Consider the following 23,117-nt stretch of genomic DNA (forward strand, 5'->3'; position numbering starts at 1 on the left):
GTATGAAAATGAACTGTCATACGTCCTTTTCTCGCTCTGAATACTTTTCAGTTTCAAGTTTATGAAATGTATAGGTATGTATGTTAGTGTATAGTAAGGTATTTGTAATATAGCCCTTGTTGCATGATTTAAATTTTAAATAAATAAATAAATAGGGCCATTATTCGACGCGAGAGGTGCGAGTATAATATTCGCCAGAAGTGATACTGCACTAGTGCCGAGAATGACGCGAGCTCTTGAGAATGAGTAGTTGTGATGGGTAGTCGCCACCCACTAACCTGGTGGAAGCCGAGGTAGCTCTCTATGCTGTGGGTCGCGAAGAACACCTCGCCTTCGCATGTGAGGATCATCAGGAAACCGTTCAGCGCCTGAAAATTTATATTATACATTTGATAAAAATACATATTGCAGGTATGATAAAAAAATATTATGTTAGTAGGTGGCCCCTTACGGGCTGTTTCACAAATGAATTGAAAAATTTACAGTGATATCGTATAGGTACATATAGTGTCATGAAACTGAAATATTTTATATTTCTTTACGTGTTTGGATTAGTGGAAAATTATATCTTGTGCCTAGGTACAGTAGCCGCCAAATATATCATAGCGAATAATTTTGTTTTCTTATAAAAAGACGCATTAGGCTTTGCGTTCCTATTTGAAGTAGTCATACAGAAGTTAATTCAATTGAGACCTTCCGACGGTGGACGAGGGGCGACGAGTTTTTCCTAAAGGCACGAGTTGGCAATTTCCCGCTGACGCTTGAGTTATGAACGCTGCCGACTGAAATGCCGTGCGTCCACTGACTCACGTTAAACATATGGTTAACTTATTAAAGATAATCCATTTACGTTTGGCAGCCAGCTGACACCTAGCCTATGGCGACCGTGCTTAAAAACCACAATCGCCATCAATTTGGCCCCTTTCATCAAAATCGGCTTACTTAACACGCCATAGTTCAATACTTAAGTATAAAATCAATGAAAAATAAGGTTTTCATTATATTTTATGACAAAAATTACTTATGAAAATGAAAATTACATTTGTTCTTTTAGATTATAAAAGACTTCATATGAATGAAATTATAAAGTTACAAGAAAGATTATTTACAGGAAGCCTGTGGCGCCTGTGGAAACGCGTACTCGGCCAAAACCTAAAATATTCGCTCCCACAACTATTTATTGCCCCTTCGGCCGTGTACGTAACCGACCTTTCGTAACTGGTAACGAAGGAAGAAAAAATGATCTTTGTATGATACTGGTTTCGAATAAAGATCATTTTTTTCTCGTACGTAATCAGTCACCATCTTTCGAAGGTGGTTCGTAACCAGTTACATAGTAAGAATTAATTTTCTTAATACGATCCTTCGCCTAGACTAAGTAAGGACTAGATTACATAACGACTATGTGAGCAAAACCAACTTAATTTCATCAGGTCTTGGTTGTAAAATGTCTAATTTTGTAAACCGTCTTAATCGATACATTCCTGAGTTGAAGATTAGACTTAACTAGCTCTTTTGTATGTATAACATCATTTAATATGTCTGTGGGGCATTGCTTAGAAATTTTACGTTTTAATTAGGTACATATTATAGCACATGTAATTTTTTTCATTTCCTTACCTTTAGTTTAAAGTTATACTTGTAGACTACTATTTTGATGCTGATTGTTCCATTAATTATTCCATCGCCGATTTTCAATATAAATATGTCGCAGACCGTCTATTATGATTTATGACGGCTGCGTTTGATGGAATGTCAAGTATTGAAATAGTCTATGCTTGAGTGTGTTTGACTGCGATACAGTGACTTTTATTTGAATGACCTGAACAGCTTCTTTAATGGATTGGTTCCTGGCTGATTCTGCGGACAGCCCGAAATGAGATGGCATCCTGAGTGGAACCGTCAGTCAGATTTGAATTGGAAAAGTGTCGCAGTCAACCTCACTACATTCCTATAATTAATATTTTATGAAATCTATCGTTTTACCTATGCCGTACATTGAGCATCTCTAATTAACATGATCGTTTATCCCTCCTCGTCATCAGAAGTGGTCAGAAAAAGGTGGAGGTGTACTTCCTAAATGCTACGATTTTCCGACCTCTCCCTTTGCCCTATTCCCACAGAAGAAAATAAGCTGAAGCAAATAATTTCATGCACAAGCAATTTACATAGTGGTGGTAAGCCCACAAGTAAAGGTATTTTATGAAAAAACGTCTGGTGAGTTCAAACAGTTATGGATAAGTAAATTGAGTGTAGGTATTTATTCCCTTCCCATGGGTATTATTGCCTATGCCAATGTTTAACACAAAATAATTTTGATTCCCGTTACGTTTGCGAACTGTAGTTTATTATTAAACGATATGAAGCTTAAATTCATACTCTGCTGCTTATGTATCTCAGATTTACAACCGTGTTTATACGTCTTTAGAGCATAAGAACACATAACTTCAAAGGTTTATTATAATTCATAAATGTCGATAAAGTAATAGAAAGCAATGGGCAATTCTATTACTCAATTATAGTTTGTCAAAGGACTGTCTCATTTCAGGCATAGACAGAGAGAATCATGCTGTCTTTGTCTTACACTAGTACTAGCACCCAGAATTAAAGGATGAGTATAGTTTGTTTTGTTCTTATTTACTGACAATTTGGTTTGACCAACTATAGTACAGAATCGGGTCTATCACTATTAAAGAGGTTACCTATTTGCATACTTTCTCTACCTTTTCCTACAAATTACATAGTTGCCTAGCAACTGTTATTTACAATTTTTGTAAATATGTCAGATAAGCAGAGAAATTAGCTTTCGCTATTAATTTTAATGTTCAGGTATTTAACCCAATATACGTGCATGTGCTTACACTCTAAATGTATGCTACGCATATAAAATTTAAGTTACAGGTGTAAAGTGATCTATCTCTTAAAGTGATATTCGCCTGCTGCCCGTACTGGATCTACCTACCTTGTAACGGACGAACGCGACCCACGGACACCACAGCAACGTGTATACCTATGCTGCATACCTCCGTGCTCTGGCAGTGCAACCTATGCAACTAAAATACAAGGACAGGTTTCGTTCCAATTTCATAAATTTAGACCGATATTGACTGCTAAACTTAGCAAGGAATTGCGGCTACTATATTTGATACTCTTCCTATACATAAGGAATTGACGTAGCTATACCGATAGTGGTAGTAAACATAGCAAGAAACTACGGTCACAACACCCAACAATTTGCTACTACGGTACAATTTAGTTGTCATTCTACTTCTAATGACTTGATATAAGTTGGTAAAAAAAAAAAGATAATTACGTTCGTTTATCCACAACTAACGCACGCATTAATAGTGTTTATGTTAAATCTATTTATTGGAATCCATGCCATTTCGCTTGCTTTTGCTTGCTTACAATTCATGGCTTACAAATAACGATTCCAGGAAATCCTGCTTTACAAAACAGAAGCCTGTCTAGCCTGCTGCTGCTGCCTACTAATTTCGTGTCCGGCTGGTGTGGTGGAGCCGAGCAGAAGGATCGCTCCTGCTCTCGATATCGCAGTTGACATTGACAGACTTTGTTTATTTGGTGAGCAGTTCTCATTTTATTTTGATTAACAAGACATTTCTCCACAGTTAGAATGCTGCCAATGTGTGGCAAAAGTCTGTTTTGTGATGATCTTGTTATGTAAGCATCGAATGAAGTAAAACAAAAACGTTATTTAGAGTTTAGTCACAATTAATGACATCGATTTATATGTTGAGCAATGTACCAAAACTGCTTAATTTGTGTGGTTTCAAATGTATGGTATGGTTACGAAACTATAAACTGAAAAGGACTTAACATAAGTACGTAGGCATACGATTACCGAGGCCTCCGGTGCCCGGGGCTAGGAACGAATCTGCGTCTTCTACATTTGCGGCGGACGCCAAAGCCACTAGCCTTCCGGGTCACGGTGGTACCGGTCGAATTTCTTGAGACTTCATATTATGTTTTCCTTTATTTAGGGGCTCTTTGGCCCACATTTGATACAGCCAAAATGAACACACAACTACTCAAACCAATGTTTTAATTATGCAAATATGAGTCTCGCTTAAGGCTCGAAAGCATGAAGGTTCCTTCGACGGCGGGCGCAATGACACTTAATGAGCGTTCTTGGCGACATAGACACGACAACTTAAAACGTCATACACGGTTTGGAATACAATATGTACTATTTTTAGCATGAATACCCGATGGAGATAAACCAATTTTTAATTAGTAGCGCATAGCGAGATATAAGCTGTTCAAGCTTTGCAACGATTAAAAACAGTAAAAATCTGTAGTTTATTTACGTATATTGATGCACAAACGTTATCTGACAAATTCTAATACACCTACCTATTGTTCTCGTGACAAATTTTAATTGATCTTGCAATGTACGAGTCAAATAATGCAAATTCTATGTGACTTGCTTCCCGGTTTCCGATGGAACTGGAATGAGAATAAATTGGATGACAATTTAATGCCATATTCTTATGACGTAGAGCTGATTCAGATCAGCTCCACATCAGTGATGGAGTTGAATGGGACGACGTACCTAGCTTGGTTGTGTTTAGTATTGTTGGAATTGTCTCGATGAGTATTGGTTGCCTGTTGGAGGGCAGATACAGTCGGCGATAGAGGCTTTTGACGAAAATGAAATAAAATAAAAATAAAAACACTTCTTTTAATCGTTCAGTAATCAAGCACGCATTTTAAGATTGTGTTAATTAATTAAATTATTTATTTTGAAAGACAACGACCGCTAGAATACTTACAACAAACTGTCACTGTGGTCCCCTGAACAGCGGGATAGAGTGGCAACAAAATAACTTTGATCCACCCTTAAATTTAAAAACTATTATGTATGTAAAAACGATTAAATTGTTAACAATACGACAAGTCATGTTGGTAACATAATGGATAATGTAAATGTTACATACAGATTTGACATAATTATTTGAATGGTAATACAAATGGGCATTTTCATTTTAACATGTAGGTACTCCAGAAAGCGACTAAGTCGTGATTCAGTAACGTCAACTCGTCGTCGTCTGCCCAATGGACTAGGTACTGAAATTTGCTTTCAATTAACTTGAGGCGTACCTACCGACCGGGTCATTATTTTAATTTGATTTTAATTTTGATATGGAGACATTATGGACACATTGTGAGTGTAAGACTATACACATTCCCGAAGTTATATTGCTTTGAAGCAATTAGTTATACAAAGACTGCCTTTATTTGTTTTTTTTTTTTTTTCCCCAGGGGTAGGATGGATCAAGAAAGTAATACGTTTGTATAGAATAGAATAGAATAGAATAGAAAAATCTTTATTCAAAAACGCTTAATTTAAACTTAACTAATAAAAACACTGACATAGATTGGTTATAAAGCGTTCCTGAAATGGTCTCCACTCAGCTTCATGTCAAGGAACCTTTGAAGTCCCCGACGCTGGTCTTCCGTGGAAACCCTTTCGAGAGAGCGCAACTATAAGCTATACAATTTAAATTAAATATAATACTACAGTTATACAAATTAAATTAAATATAATTTAGTTAAATTATTAAGACTATTGATCCACAATAAAACTGTAAAAACTATTGACCCATACAGTAACAGTAAGTCATACTTGTGTTTGTGTTACTTGTAAAATTAGTTTCACAAAGAAGAAAGAAACACATAGGCACACAAAAAGAAGAATTAGCACAGACTTCTAACCACGGTTTTTCTGTACACTTAAAATGATTTTTTTGTAATTATTTTTAAACGAATTCACTGACAATGAGTTCCTAAGAGGAGGCGGTATATTGTTCCAGCATTTCGTGGCAGAGTATTTAAAGCTGCCACGAAATGCGGCGGTGCTGTGCCGTGGACAAAGCAAACGAGTAGCTCCCCTAATATGTTTGTCAAATTGTAATTAGTTTGATTTTATTAAAATTAGAAATTTAATGTCTATTGGTGTCCGGGTGAAACACGCTTCACGCTTTTCATTTTCATAAGACATTTAAGGCATACGTTGCATGTGGTATATAAGTGACATGAAACACCTATCTCCGTGCTTTGAAGTTGAAGTAGGTAGTGTTTCGATGATTTAGCATAACGATCTTGTTTTTAAAATCAAACAAAGCCCAAGTTTATTTATTTATGTTAGTTATTTATTTATGCATAATATTTTCATGACAGTAGGCCAACATAAGTTGTTTCGTATGGTTGTTTTCTTTTCGTTAATGGTTATAAAAATAAAGAACGGTGAATGGAATGGTGAGGTGAGGCGATTTACTAGTCGTCGCGAAACCGATTTTATTTCATGTATGATAAGGACCGAGGATGTAAGAAGATAAGGACCGACTGAGCAATTAAATTCCTTTTCGTGTGTCATGTTGCGCGTTACACCGTGTCTTCTGTAGGTCCTGGTCACCTGGAAGGTGGTGAAAGGAGATAGATACACATCGAAGCAATGCTCATACCTACAAGTATGCTCACGATTGGTTAGAGAAAATAGGTAAGTGCCAAAACCTTTACATCCAAGTAATCTAGACGATGATAATGCAGAGTCTGGAGCAAGTTCGCAATGATGACTTCTGATAATTAATAAATCATTCATTCATAACATCACTATGCTCTAAGTTGATGAAATGTTTAACATTCTCATGCGGATGATACTAGTAGTATACTGTGGTTTTTCATTGGTGGTTTAGCCAATGATGCAGATTGCGGGTTACGCAATGAGTTGTGGTTTTTCATTGGTGGTTTAGCCAATGATGCAGATTGCGGGTTACGCAATGAGTTGTGGTTTTTCATTGGTGGTTTAGCCAATGATGCAGATTGCGGGTTACGCAATGAGTTGTGGTTTTTCATTGGTGGTTTAGCCAATGATGCAGATTGCGGGTTACGCAATGAGTTGTGGTTTTTCATTGGTGGTTTAGCCAATGATGCAGATTGCGGGTTACGCAATGAGTTGTGGTTTTTCATTGGTGGTTTAGCCAATGATGCAGATTGCGGGTTACGCAATGAGTTGTGGTTTTTCATTGGTGGTTTAGCCAATGATGCAGATTGCGGGTTACGCAATGAGTACTGTGGTTTTTCATTGGTGGTTTAGCCAATGATGCAGATTGCGGGTTACGCAATGAGTTGTGGTTTTTCATTGGTGGTTTAGCCAATGATGCAGATTGCGGGTTACGCAATGAGTTGTGGTTTTTCATTGGTGGTTTAGCCAATGATGCAGATTGCGGGTTACGCAATGAGTACTGTGGTTTTTCATTGGTGGTTAGCCAATGATGCAGATTGCGGGTTACGCAATAAGGACAGAGCCAAAAAAAAAGATTATACCCTATAAATAAAAGGAGTTTGGCCAATGATGTGGATTGCGGGTTAAGCAATTATGGATGTACAGAATACTACTAGTCTAACAACCTGTTCCATTTTTGCTGATAATAAAGCTCTAAGCAAATAAGGTTATTGCGAACTTGCACTTGAACTTGCACTTGAACTTGCACTTGAACTTGGACTTGTACTTGCACTTGAACATTGCGGCTTTGAAATTCTTATATTCCTAAATAAAATTCGTTTGAACTTGATCGAGCGAACTTATGTAAAGTCTGTTTGCACTTATGATTGTGATCAGGATAGCCGAGTGGACTTGTTGTTCCTGTGGAGTTTTGACTTGCATAGTACTCTTCCCACGAGGACGTGTGAAAGGTCAGAATGGCCGTGTCGCAGACCGTCTATTATGATTTATGACGGCTGCGTTTGATGGAATGTCAAGTATTGAAATAGTCTATGCTTGAGTGTGTTTGACTGCGATACAGTGACTTTTATTTGAATGACCTGAACAGCTTCTTTAATGGATTGGTTCCTGGCTGATTCTGCGGACAGCCCGAAATGAGATGGCATCCTGAGTGGAACCGTCAGTCAGATTTGAATTGGAAAAGTGTCGCAGTCAACCTCACTACATTCCTATAATTAATATTTTATGAAATCTATCGTTTTACCTATGCCGTACATTGAGCATCTCTAATTAACATGATCGTTTATCCCTCCTCGTCAAATATATACCTAAAAGAAGAAACTGACTGACTGACTGACATATGAACGCACAGCCCAAACCGCTAGTTCTAGAGATTCCAAATTTGGCACGTAGGTTCCTTATAAGGTCTAGGGGTGCACTAAGAAAGGATGTTTCAAAATTCACCCCCTAAGGGGGTAAAATGGGGGTTGAAAGTTTGTTTGGGGAAAACCTCATTTTTTAGTAGTCTTAGTACGCCGGCGAAGCCGCGGGAAAAAGCTAGTTAATTACAAAGAAAGGCTTAATAGATCTATATTATCATTTAATTATAATTTGGTGCACCTAATACACTAGCAACTGTATAATGAATTAAAATAATTGCTTGGCGCATAATGTAATGATCCGTTTAAGGGCATAATTTAATATCGTATTCCCGATTTAGGATCAACTCGTCACACCAAAATTTTGTTCTAACCGGTCATACTGCCGAAAGCAATAATATTTGTTACAACCCGTCACAAGTAAATTTAGTTCTATTAAGTCACATAGTAATTTTGTAGCTATTGGTCACACTGAAAATCTGTTCCTATTCGTCATCCCGTCAATAAGTTCTAACTGGTCACAAGGAGGATACAGAATATAGTCTTCTTTTGAAACTCATTCATGGATATAACAGTTAGTCTAGTCTATAACAGTAAGGAGTTTGAAGAGGTTTCATATCAGTATGTTACCTACGCTCAATGATGATTAAAACATTTTGACTCAGTTACGTATGAGGAATAGATAGTCTTTTTTCGTAATTGAAAATAGAAAATTTCTTCTCTCGTAACTATGGTTACGTACGAAGAAAAAATAATCTTTATTCGAAACCAGTATCGTACAAAGATCATTTTTTCTTCCTTCGTTACCAGTTACGAAAGGTCGGTTACGTACACGGCCGAAGGGTTTATTGCTCGAGTTTGGATTGATTTATTAGCGAATAATTCATTATTTATTTATTCGCAAAGAATTCAGCCGTAAATTCTACATATCTATCATCATACTTAGTAATACTTTACCCATAACTTTTAAGTTGGTTAGAAGAATTTACGAGTAAAAAAGTAAATAGACATTAGTCGAAAAAAATGCCTGGAAATAAGTAGGCCGTACGCGACTTTTTTTGGTGATATGAATACTTTCTTATGGGTATATCAGCAACATTAAAAAATAACAACGGATAAAGGTGCTTAATCGAAGTATATTACCATTATTAAAATTTCTTTTATTTCATATTTTGAAATCGATTTCACAAAACAGTATGCCTACCATAATTATACTACTTAAGTCTTTCAGGTCAGTTAGTTACATAACACTGAATTGAATATATCTATTGAGAAATTAGACTTAAAGGACCTATGTGGCTATCACCAGTTTGGCACTGACATAAATGCCAGCGTGAACGTAACTTACTTTCTGTGCATCTCGCTCTTACAGTCATAAGTGTAGAAGAGTTCCCTATTAGGGAAAATTACGCGAAACTCTGCGTAGGTGGGCCACCAGTGGGGCCCACTCCCAGAATAAGTCACAATCTAAGGGTCTACCGCAAACGAGAGAGTCGAAATTTTGTTATCTAACCTCTCTATCACTCTTGCATATTCGAGCGATAAAGAGCCAGATAGCTGGATGTGCGCTAGTACTGCACTCTGGCGGCAAAACATTGCAGTAATATGTCAGTGTTGACACTGTCAATGAGTCATTTACAGTGACTCATGGGACGGGTAACTAATGATGGCGTAATAACATTGAAAATTTTATTTAATTTTTTTACTTATGTACGAAATATCATTTGATATTTTCTACTAGCTTTTCGGTGAAGGAAAACATCGTGAGGAAACCTGCATACATCTGCGAAGAAATTCAAAGGTGTATGTGAAGTCCCCAATCCGCATTGGGCTAGCGTGGGGACTATATGCCCAAGCCCTCTCGCGCATAAGAGGAGGCCTGTGCCCCTGGTAGTGGGACGTATATATCTAGGCTCAAATTATTATTATTATTTATGTTTTAAATTTGTATTATCTCTCCTTTTGGAGGTTGATTTACTTCTAAACTCGCGGGCTTTTCGCCAAACGAGCATATAAGGTACCTACTATAAGTATTACACCTATTGTTCTAGGTTAAGAAATTTACGCACTATGCGGCATGTATTCATAATGGCAGCTTTTTAAGTATGTATGTGAGAGGCTGAATGACTAATGTTTTGAGACTGGTGTGCAAAGTGCGGGGGATGACACCTGTGGATGAAATTATAATTGGTATGGTCCTCACGTTGCTCACACGCTATTGGTTTTTTATTTCAATAGACAGATCTGTGTACTTACTTAACTTTTCGGTGTGAGTTGATGCAAGATTATGAGTGTTAAATCCAATTCATCATTTATAAACGTTGTTGAATAAACATTTTATCGTTTTAAGGAGTACAATCTGTAAGTAGATATATTTGTGCACACACCTGCAGGAACATCTCTCCGTCGGGCATGACATGGTCGTAGGCGGAGTGCTCGCGCCGGTGCCCGTGCAGTTCCTCCTTGTCTTTGTGCATCACAACTGCAACAAAATAATTATGTAAGGAATAAACCAATAATAAAATATTATTACGTACACATACGTCAAGATAAAAACAAAATAAATGTGTTTTAAAATTTTATGTTCTACGTTCTACAGGACTACCTACGGCCAAAATATGTAAGTAAGTACGAGTAAGTACATAAAATAACAAGAAACGTTAATGCCTTTGAAAAACTTATATAACGATAACGATTATAGCGTAAATAATATTTTATAACGCCATTATTCCTTTGATATAGCCGCTCCTGTTTTAATTAGGAGTTACGGTCGCCCGCGCACTTTAGAACATACGTAAGTACCTAAACATACACACATGGCTAATAAATATGTACGAAAAGTACTAAGGTTCTAACACCTGTCCTTTTGCAATCCGCGATTATTATTCCAAGCTCGTATTTCTTAACCAGGTGTCACAATAATGTCAACTTTAATTCCTTCAAGTAAGGTTGAATTTTAATTATACGTGAGCAGGCGATAAACTCCTGTCTGGAGTGTTGTGTATTCAGTCGTGTTTTTAATTTGCGATTTTTAACGGTTTTCCTTTGATAAGTATCTGGTTCCGACTTTGATGGAATTTTAAACAGTTTAAACTGATATCAGTAATTACTTATAAACTTTCAACTATGCATATTTAAATTTATGCAAACTATTTAAAAAATATATTAGCGCGCATACAAAATTTGTTCAATATTTACATAGTAGGTATGTACTTAACGTAAATTAACTACTTATAATTCTTGAATATATAGTTATTGAGCCACATTTTCAGTAGAGTAATAGTATTTAATTTTTCCTGCTCTTAAGACCGATAATGTAATATAATATTATAAGTAACTAAAAGCAGAACCCTGCATTTGTACAATCACAAAAGTCTGTACTGTAAACTGTAATACCTTAAGATAAGATCTAATTTGTAACACAAGCGCACAGCATCCCGGCTAGAGATGCGATTTGTCGCGCCGAAGCCACGCCCCATCAAGTGCCTATAATAATAAACGTATACTGCTGGGGGACAGCGAAGGGATGGAATAGAAGGGTGGAATAATAAATATGACAAATCACGACTGTAAGTGGGATATGCTAAACATCCAATCTATACCTAACGTCCATATTATTATCTAAGAAGATATCAGTAATGGAACATGGTTGAAGTTGACTCAATATTTAAAACGAGATCGTATCTCATTAAACTCTGACAGGTTTCTACGATAGATCTGGTTTACAGTATTTATTTTCCTTTCTTATAAGCATTTCTTATAAGTTTTATACATACTATTAGGTACCTAAATTATATCAATTGGCACTTCAGAAAGTATGTGGAATTTATAAACACAAATTCGCTTTCGTGGGTGCTTACTGTAAAAAACAAACTAAAATATATATATGTTAATGTGCTACTAGTAAAAACGCAAATAATATGAAAAATCACAACAAAAATTCTTACTTGTTGACTGACGCCATTCAACACTAACCAGGGCCACAACTAATTTTAATTTTAACCGGTTCATTACGTATCGTTAAAACATCTCTGATTAACAGTAACTGATCTAGACAAGTCATACCTACTATTATAATGTAACCCCTTCTTAAGTGTGCCATAGTCAGGTAATAATTAACCGAACGAAATAACCACCTTCACCACTAACTGTGCTGTCAAACGTTGTGAATATAATTGTATGTATGAATGTAATGTATGATAAATTGAAATAGTTACACGTTTTGACCGGCCCTAATTAATGAACAAAGAAAGTGGCGCTTGTATAGTTCGTTTTTTTTAGCATTAGAAAGAAGGTAAGTGATCTTGACATGTCTTTTAATTGAAAAACGCTTTTTAAAAATCAGTAACTTATACTTATGAAAGCAGAAGAATATAAATGATCGTATTAGAATCATAATTGTTACATATTTGCCGTGACTTATTTTTAAAACATGTTTTTCAATTAAAAGACACATCAAGATTGTTTACCTTTTTTTAATGCTAAAAAAACGAACTATAGAGTAGATACGACTAGGTACAGCATTTGTAGGTACGTTGGTAATTTCGTTACCACCGCAATATTAAAGAGTAAGTACAATAATTTATTTCAAAACTATATTATTTGGATATGGTAATATAAAATGTACATAATACTAACTCCCTCCCAAAGATTATCATACTCAATTTGATCTCTCGCCCAATTTTGAAGCATATTATCATTGATTTTACTAACTTATTTAAATAATGTTACTAGTAGGTATGCTTTTGCTTAAGCAGGAATCACAACGGTACCCATACTAAGTAAACGGTAGATAAGTACCCAGATTCAGATCATATTAATCAGATCATAATTCATAATTCATAATATCTTTATTGCGTCCATGTTCATGTTTACATGGGATGGTATTAAAACAGTATAAAGTCGGTACATGGTACCCTGTTAGGGCATGTCAATAATCTTAATATCTTGTTGTAGACGGTTGTCGTAGACGGTACTTATTATTCGATATAGCTTGTGAACATAATTATTAAATCGCTACTAAAAATGTGTCGAAGAATTTTTTTATAATACAAAATATATCTCAATCGCTTCTATATTTTAAGAATAATAAAACAACGATGCGCATTAAGGGTGGCCTATCGAAGAACTATTTTCAACCTATTTCCAAGGTCTCATAATTCATATAAAGGCTTTGGCAACAAACAAACAGACAAACAGTTATTTATGTGCTGCCGGTCGTTATGGCCCGGGCAATTACCTCACGTGGGATACGCCATGTGGCCTCATTAGGGCTCGGAGAAGGTCGGCATTTCGCCTATCGATACAAACTATATTTTTATCGATAGGATTTCTGCGAGCTGTGTGCTCAACCAACGTGCCAATCGTTAACGCTCCGTAACGTAGCATAGTCATCTCTCTCTATCACTCTTCCATATTAGTGCGACAGAGACAGTTGCGTTTCTTTCGCCACGGAGCGTTAACGATTGGCACGTTGGCTACGCGCCCAAGTGTTGTAAGTTGGGTAAGTATTAATTTATTATATAAATAAACATTTAAATGCATTTAATTATAATTCTACCAACAATTGGTTGTATAATTGCACAAACTTTTTATAAATTAAAGAGCTAGGTTTTTGTCAGTTGAGCAGTTTCATAATGCATTACCATCTTTTCTCAATCTTTCTTATTATTATTGTTTGTACTCTTTTCCCTCCTGTTCTCAATCTTTCATTATTATTGTTTGTACCTACTTAAGAATAATAGTAAACAGAGGGAATCTTTATACCAACGTTAAAATAGGACCAAAGCGCTGAAATTGAATATGTATCTATTAGGTAACATAGGTTTTTTTTAAGAGGTTATTTCTATTTTTTATTATTTCATAGAGAGGAATGTTCTAAAATTGGCATAAAAACTACCTACAGGAAATATGATGATAAAAATAACTTAGGTTACTTTCGATAATAATAAGTAATCACGCGCTTGAACATATATGTAGTAAATATTTAATACTCCTTTTAACAATCCAAAGCAAAATCGTAAAATAATTCCCACTCTAAAAATCCGTGAGTTATTGTTTTCGCGCCATCTCGATAAGCCAATCGATCGTTGTATCGATAAGCAGCCATCGACAATCGATCGTATCGATAATGTCCAGAGATACGTCACTATTTGAACGCGCTGGTTTTATCACCCTTTATAATCGTCATTGCTCCCTTCCAGCATACATATACTTAATTTTGCAGTTAATTGAATATTGAAATATTCTTTTTCCAAGTTATAATCGTTTTGCAGCCAAAATTATAAATTACGTTTTAACTTACCATATTAGTTTCTTACATATGGCAAAGCTTATGGTCTACGTCATGACTAGGTCTACAAACAAAACTTAAATGTCATAAAATAAATACAAACAACCTAACATTGAAATAGCTACCTACCCTTAAATAGATAAAGGATTCTACACTATTTAAGATTGCAACATAATTTTATTTAGGTATTGCAAATCTTTTCTTTTATTAATTACTACGTAAGTTGGGGCTCTGGCCTATTCTCGTTTGTGATCGCCTAATTATAATTAATAGAATCATTTCAATGACAATTTGTACAATATTTCAATCGAAATCGGCACAATGGCTATCCATCAAGCATTTAGCCATGCATAGCATCACGGCATAAATAAAATTAGCAAATATTAATAATTAATAGGTAACAACGATTAATTACAGCGATTCTCGGAATCAGCTGTCGCATGACTAAGTACGGTTAGCAATTAAAATTCAAATGACAGTTTAGTGTCATGCGAAGTTTTTAGGGTCGATTTGGTGCGCAGCTTGCGGATGCTAAGGATGTTTTCCAATCCTACCAGTCAGCCTCTGAATGCAATGCAATGCAACGACATTTAAATTTACAAATTTTGTTCTCAATTTCACATCAAATGTAAATTTCGAATACCACTTCTGGTACTTTTATGTTTTTGTTCGTGCATCTTTCAAAATAAGATAGTGCAATCTATAACGTAAATATCATAATTGGCTATAGCATGCTTTCTCATTAAACACATAATGCATTATTCGTGACAAAGGTAAGGGGCGGCTACGCGCTGTCGCGCCAGGTTATGTCACTTGTCGTGTCTTGACGTGACAAAGGGTTGATTAGTGGCTTTACTTATTTTGAATGAATTATTTTTGTTTCAACGTGACAATAAGTCAATATAACGTGTTACTGAGGTTGTGTAGCGTTGGTTTAGGGTTCTAGGGTTTAAAATGCTCTCTCTACCCCTATGACAGCTCACTTTTATATAGCTAGTAGCTGTCACGTTAAATGTTTATAGACATTTTTGGAAGTTTAGCAAATTTATTTAGAAATGTAACATGGAAGTGAAAAACACGGTGGAAACCCGTTTCTTCTTATATTTTTAAATTAAACCCAACGAAACGTGACTTGAAGGAATTGTCATATGGGACCATCATTCGACGCGAGAGGTATAGCCGCGCATGGTCACCTTCCTCATCAGTGATATCGTTGTAGTTTCGCTTTAGGTGTACATTCGTGACCTACAGATACGTTACTTATATTATGTCTGATTCATGAGATTAATGGCATGTCTAAAGTTGTGTGCTACACGATGTAACTCTTAAACAGTCAACAAAGCCCTCCTAAAAATAACTAAACACCTAATAATTCGCTCTAGTTTGTATAATTAACCAACAACAGTATCTAAATCTGCCCCAACCCCCGTCACGGTGGCTGCCCGCGCGTGCCATATGCGGGACGGTTGCAACATCTGCGTACGCACCATATTCGTTTTTAATTGCGCTGACCGTGCGACCAGGGGCCATATTGTTTTAGATATGCAACTGTCATTAGGGCAATAGCTCCAGATCAAGAGAAGTTTGCCTCGGCGGTCTCTTAATAACATAACTATTTAAAACAATTACATATACGAGTATGTGAGATCTTATTTTTGTAATTAGAAGCTGCGAGAATATGTTTTTGGGGTATACCTATTATTAATCATTAGATATGTTATTGTAGTCAGCTGCAGACATATATTATGAGCACGATTTCATGCAACATGTACCTATTATCTCCGAAATGCGTAGGTATTCTATATGTCGGAGGCAGATCGTAAAATCGGCCATATCGAGATATTCCTAGGCATACCATGAAACGCCGCCATTTCATGATCTGACTAGCGACTACCAGCCATATCGTTCAAACATCAACGTTTGTCGATTTGCCTAGCGACGTTTAGGCATATCAAATAAGTAGGCTGTGATATTCCTAGGCATATCATGAACCGCCGGCATTTCATGATCTGCCTAGCGCGACCATCAGCCATATCGTGCAAACCTCAATGGGTGATATTCCTAGGCAGATCATGAAACGTCGGCATTTCATGATCTGCCTAGCGCGACCACCAGCCATATCGTGCAAACCTCAATGGGTGATATTCCTAGGCAGATCATGAAACGCCGGCATTTCATGATCTGTCTAGCGACGACCAGCCATATCGTGCAAACCTCAAGGAGTGATATTCCTAGGCAGATCATGAAACGCCGGAATTTCATGATCTGCCTAGCGACGACCAGCCATATCGTGCAAACCTCAAGGGGTGATATTCCTAGGCAGATCATGAAACGCCGGCATTTCATGATCTGCCTAGCGCGACCACCAGCCATATCGTGCAAACCTCAATGGGTGATATTCCTAGGCAGATCATGAAACGCCGGCATTTCATGATCTGCCTAGCGACCACCAGCCATATCGTGCAAACCTCAAGGGGTGATATTCCTAGGCAGATCATGAAACGCCGACATTTCATGATCTGCCTAGCGCGACCATCAGCCATATCGTGCAAACCTCAATGGGTGATATTCCTACGCAGATCATAAAACGCCGGCATTTCATGATCTGCCTAGCGACCACCAGCCATATCGAGCAAACCTCAAGGTTCAAAAGGAACGTAAACTTGTAACTTGTAAAGGTACGATCTGGCAACACTGGCTCGGACGCAGCGCCATATAGAATGCAGCGCCACCAGTGGCAAAAAATGCAATTATTTTACGATGCGATCGGTATGAATGAAGCCAGGAATTCGACGAATACGTTGCTCCCATCGATCTGCCGAATCTTTTATAAGACAGATCGTGATATGCCTGAGTTAATTTTAGTCAGATCATGAAATGGCGGCGTTTCATGATATGCCTAGGAATATCTCATCAATTATTTTACGATGCGCCCGGTATGAAGCTAGGAATATCAACGAATACATTGGTCTGACCGATCTTCCGCCTCTTTGATAAGGCAGATCGTGATACGCCTGGGTTAATCTTAGTCAGATCATGAAATGGCGGCGTTTCATGATATGCCTAGGAATATCTCGATATGCCCGATTTTACGATCTGCCGCCGACATATATACCAAAGCGATCGAACTTTCGTATTTAATTAAACTAAGTCTAACCTCCATGATGTAGGTACCTATGCAATCAGTCTATCTCCAGGCAATATCTAGAGATGATAAATAGCCCAGTTATAGAATAGTTATTTGTAGAGAGCCTTTGAGACGTAAAGTACCCTCAACACGTGGCTTAATTTCTCCTTCGTGACCAAACGCCTTTAGGATCAGGTTAAACTAAACTATAACACAATTATGACACGACGCGAGCACGACACTTTAAAATTAAAAACCGCCTGGCTTTGTTTAACACTTACCATGACTTATTATTCCTTAACACGGAGCTTAGAAATCAGGTCAGTTTATTGTTTTATGCGGGTGTATTGTATCTCTTATATCTAATGAGTCGACATAAGTATTGTGTGATGTATGTTCTTGATGTTAATGAATTTTTATTATATGATAAATATCTTCATGTTGGGAGCTTTATTAGTACCTAGTTAAAAAAATATCAACCAAAAATTATGAGATAAATATAATTATGAAGAGACGTCAGTAAATCAAATCAAATAAATCATTATCAGATCTTGAATAATGAAGTTAGTAGGTACATAATTTACATGGGATCACACACGGACAAAATACATTGTTCTTGCACGGCGCGCGCGGTAAAAGTTTTATTGTAGATAACATGACATACATAAATATAATAAACTGAAAACCCTTTCTTATAGTTCCTTAAGGACTTAAGGAGCCTTTAGCAACTAGAAGTAGTTAATTAAAACCTTTACGATCGCACATCACACGGTGGTCCTTCATTAAGTGAGCATTTCCATGCTAGTGGTAAAAATTTGCACAATTTTTAAAGTTGAACAAAAAACTTAATGAACTTAATGGTTTGGCGGCGGGCGCCTAGACTAGCTGCACCGAGCTGCACCTTTGTAATATTAATAGGATTATGAAAACGTTGACACAATACATGTATATGTATGTATTATTATTATTATTCAGAGCCCACTGTGTCCCACTGCTGGGCAAAGGCCTCCCCCCTCTTTCTCCACTCGTCTCTATTTAGTGCAATATCTGGCCAGCCTCTCAAGAAGGAGTCAAGGAGGAGGAAGGAGTATGTATGTATGTAGAACACAAATATATGGCACAGGATAGGCAGTACAAAGGCGAACTTATCCCTTTAAGGGATTTCTTCTAGTTAACCTTTGAGTAGGTAGGTGAGAATTGATGAAGAACATGTTCATTCGTTTTTCAATTTGTTGTAAAAACTCTCGAATAGCTGTCGCTGTCACTCATCAGAAAGTAAGAGCCGCAACAAAACAAAGGTATAACGTAATTAACGTAGACACGTGTACTTACCTACTTGCAAAAATATAGTTTTCAAAATTTCTGTTCATTTTTGAAATTCCTCTATACTCTGGAGACCGATCGGGCTCATTTGAATAATTCGAAACGTTTAAAAAATTGTAATTTTAAATTTAGAATAAAGGTTCCTATAACTCTTCGGGATTCCCACAGGGAGCGTTGACAGCCAATGATTTAAAACCTCTTTGCTCCTTAGATGTTAATACGGACTTTGGTTATATCGCCATCCTTTTCTGACCTATCTATTATTGTGAACTTGGAGTATATCTGTGCTTCTCGTATGAATCGTAAAATAACTTTGAATATTGAGACATCTTAGTTCACTCGTGATTTATTCAAGACTCCGAGAAATTTTATCGATTTGTTTACTTTAAAAATTAGTGGTAAGTATAGTCATCGAATCATGTCTACATACCGCGTGATATAATAATGTAACTTTGAACACGGTGTTCGATTTGATTGTCGGCGTCTCCGTTTGTATGACTTTGGCTCTTTATTATTTTATTATGGTAATATAATGGATGGAATAAAATGGATAAAGTAGTAACATGTACCTATAATGAAGTTCTTTTATTGTTATGTACAATAAGTACCGCCGAGTGGCGTTATTCGGAATTAAATAAGGTAACCTTATAAGGTCAATGTGACTATTCAGTCATAGGGCCCATTCCGTCCACGAGCGTATATTTCTTTGATTTTCAATCGTAGGAAAAAAAACGATCGACTTTGATTGCTGAAACTAGGTATGCAATCGCTGATTGGCGATGAAATTATCAATTTTGTTCGTTGTTCTAGAAAAAAGCTAGTAGCCGGAATAGTCCCTATGATGGAATTAGCCTCATTGACTTTACTTGGAATAAAAATAATTGTAACCGCCGTAAATAACGTTCCAGGTCCGTAACATGTTCTAACTTCATGTGAAGAATTGGCAAGTTGAAAGATTGATATCAAGTAAATAGTATGAACCCAATTAAATTAGTTTTTTTTTTCAATAAATAATTCCCAGCAAGCTGGAAATCGTTTTAATGCCTACCTTAATTTGTTCCCAAATGCGTGTAAAGAGGTGTGCATAAAGTTTTGCTCTTTTTCAGTTTCTTTACTTGTAGATCGACAACTGTACGTCCGACGGAAAATTTGTTTTAATCATAACGAAAATTAATAGGTATCGGAATCGTCACCGTAACGTGTCTAATCGGCGGATAGCCAAGGAACACGCAAGTACCTAAAAACTAAAAACGTAATAGATCCTACGCTCCAAAAACAAATAAAATAATAATATGGACCAGTGGCTCCCAAAGTTGACTGACTTTACTAACCCTATACCATGGTTTAAAAACAATTGCTTGCCCGTTTGGTGGGCATGGCATGTTTCAGAGCCTCACCCGAATTTCGTTCGGGACCCATCAATGGGTCTCGACCCATAGTTTGGGAAATGCTGATATGGACATGTTTAAACTATCAGCAATACCTAATAAGTATGTAGCCGATTCATGGCAATGACGGTTAAATATTTTTTTTAGTTCTATCTTATCAATAGTTCCTGTTTATAGTTAAATATAAACTTACACGCATTAAGGATGACTCACGTTAGACCGGGCGGACCAGGCCGTGTCCGGGCCGGAGCTTCCGGCGCTTACTTTCCTATGACAGATGACAGGTGATCACGTGGTGCTTTCGATATAAAACTAAGCTCCGGTGCTCCGGTGCGGCCACGGCCCGGTCTAACGTGAGTCATCCTTTATGCTAAAAATAAGAAAATGAATACTACAAATTACTGCAAATTTCTGTATGTATTTCTTGTTTTTCGTTTTCCCATGCGTTTTCCATGTACCTATTCAGATTCCGTAAATCCGATAATTTCCAGAAATGTGTACCAATTTGGTTTCGTTTCGACCTGAGTGCGTTTCTTTCGCACTAAAATTGCGAAATTGTTGGTTGTGCGACAAGGACGCGCTTTGTCTGGTATTTCAAAAGTAACGTCACAGTAGTAACGCTGTTGCAGTCTTCATCTAAAAATAACCTACACAATCATCAACTGATCTTCAGTGCGGTAATCACTAAAGTGAAGTTTTCATAGCATATTAAACACTGTATTTAAACCTGAATGAACCAAAGATGACTGTCATACTCGAGCCATAAAGCCTTATATTTAACATAAAACTCATCGTTACAGCATTTAAACTCGATTAAAAATAAATACATTAAGTTAAACAATACGATAAACATTTCGAGCGGCCATTAAAAAGTTACTCGTGGTAAAATCAAACATTTCGACCAGGTTTCAATTTAAAACTCAAATACTGGTCCAAGTCATGTACTGGATAGGTACAGAGGAGTACAGTATGTATATACAAGTATATATGAAGCTTTGAGAACATGATCGAAACAATTATATTATTTCATTTTAAGCTCTATAAATGTTTACATTAAATAATTAATTACTATTGCAAATATGCAATAAAAGACAGATAACATTTTAAACTACTTACATATCAAAATGGATATTGAGATTATTGAGACTAAGATTCACTGATGATTTATTTAAGACACTGAGTAATTTTATCGATTTTTTTACTGTATAAATTAGTGGTAAAAGTATAGTCATTGAATCATGTCTTTGTCTAGGTGCAAACCGCGTACCTTTTTATGATAAATAAGTTTTTGGAAAAAAAATCATTTTTGGTACAAGCTTTTATCGCTGACTGTACTTTTATTACGACAGACAACTAATACTCATCGAGACAATTCTAAAAACCCCTAACACAATTAGGTTGCGTTGTTTCATAACAGAGTTCCTATGGCCACCTCCTGTCTCCATCATCAGATCAGCTCGATGGTACCATAATATTGCATTGTCACCCGACTTACATGTGTATGAAAAATTTCAGCTCAATCGGAAACCGGGAAGTGGAGCAAATTTAACTTGCAAGATTCCATTACATAGTTACATACAGGTCGACCTAATAAAAGCGTGTTAATAAAAATGGCATCGCAGTAGTAAATAAGCTAATTATCAAAACATGTGTTTATTGATTGCTATATGCTCTTTGAACAGTCAAGTAATAGTCATCGAGACACTTCTAACAAACCCAAACACAATGAGGTTGAAGCGTTATTTTATCACAGAGTTCCATCCATCCATCTCCGGTCTCGGGACAAGTGAAACTAAATTAAAGCTTGTCAAAAATTAATTTGAGACTTATTTATTTTTCTATGCACATCATAATATGGTTGCCTTTAATTTTTTTTAAGTTAGCAAATATTGGTTTTTATCCTCATCTACACATGATAAGTCAAATAGACCTCACATGTTACAAATTTAATAATATTTTTTTTTCTACTTAACCCAATTCGTGGCCATCAGTCCCTTCTCTTATCCAATCTCTATGGCAAAGATCCCAAAGAATGATAATGATAAAGAATGTTAATGTCAGTATCTACATATAGTACTGTTTATTATACTTTATTTATAGACTATAGGTAAGTTTTAGCAGCATATGTTTCAGGTTGTCTAAATTTCCTTCTTACTACAGCTAAATGTCTACTAACTCGCTGTCGCCTTTCCCTTCGGCCATCTGCCCAGAGATTGCGTCGGCCATTTAATTGATACCCGCTGCGCCGGAGTGGGCAAAGAGACGGTCGTTAGCTTATCATCGCGCTGATTTCACACCCGGAGCAGGCGGCTTATATGACCTTGGGTTGCTTCGGGGTAGTATGGCCAAGTGGTGCCCTATGGTAGAAATACTTTGGCTAAATGCTTGTATGCTATGTACATAGTCAATTTATGTATAAGCTCCTTAGTTCTAGAAAAAAGTAAGATGTCGCTAGTGACGTTGTCACAGTAGCAATGATTAAATTCGGATTGAATGACGGATGGTCAGCAAGCGGAATAGGTATCGCATTGGACCGACAATCCAGAGATGTGGGTTCGAATCCCACGTTGACCAGAGTTTGATCATCGTTGATTTTTTCATTGTGATTGACATTTGTATACAATTTATAAAAAAAAAGTACTTAAATTTTCCATCGGCTTTAATGCCTGTCTTCTGAGGAGCATTTTTTCTTTTAAGATTTACTTATTTATTAAAATTTAAATATTATAACATAACGCGCCGAATTTTTAACAAGGGTACTTCAAAGACGGAATTATATGTTACAAATAAGAATTGGTACCTATGTAAACGATTATGAGGTTAAAGGCTAATGCCAATTCACATACATATTATTTAATTTCAC

The 23,117-nt window shown here is 36.5% G+C and overlaps 1 protein-coding gene and 1 non-coding gene across 3 annotated transcripts in view; one reads left to right on the forward strand and one right to left on the reverse strand.

Annotated features, from left to right (window-relative positions):
- The window catches only part of LOC134648317 (aryl hydrocarbon receptor), a 158,684-nt gene that overhangs the window by 9,296 nt on the left and 126,271 nt on the right, over window positions 1–23,117 (reverse strand). For both annotated transcript variants that reach the window (XM_063502828.1, XM_063502819.1), the window contains 2 exons: window positions 10,512–10,606; window positions 279–368 (listed from right to left, as the gene is read on the reverse strand). In XM_063502828.1, coding sequence (XP_063358898.1) covers window positions 279–368; window positions 10,512–10,601 — 180 coding nt within the window. In that variant the 5' untranslated portion in view covers window positions 10,602–10,606. The remainder of the gene's footprint in view (window positions 1–278; window positions 369–10,511; window positions 10,607–23,117) is intronic.
- On the forward strand, window positions 22,757–22,828 carry Trnav-gac (transfer RNA valine (anticodon GAC)). The gene has a single exon. It is a non-coding gene; the product is annotated as a tRNA-Val (tRNA).

This window comes from Cydia amplana, chromosome 1 (assembly GCF_948474715.1).
Source record: "Cydia amplana chromosome 1, ilCydAmpl1.1, whole genome shotgun sequence".
Lineage (NCBI taxonomy): Eukaryota > Metazoa > Arthropoda > Insecta > Lepidoptera > Tortricidae > Cydia > Cydia amplana.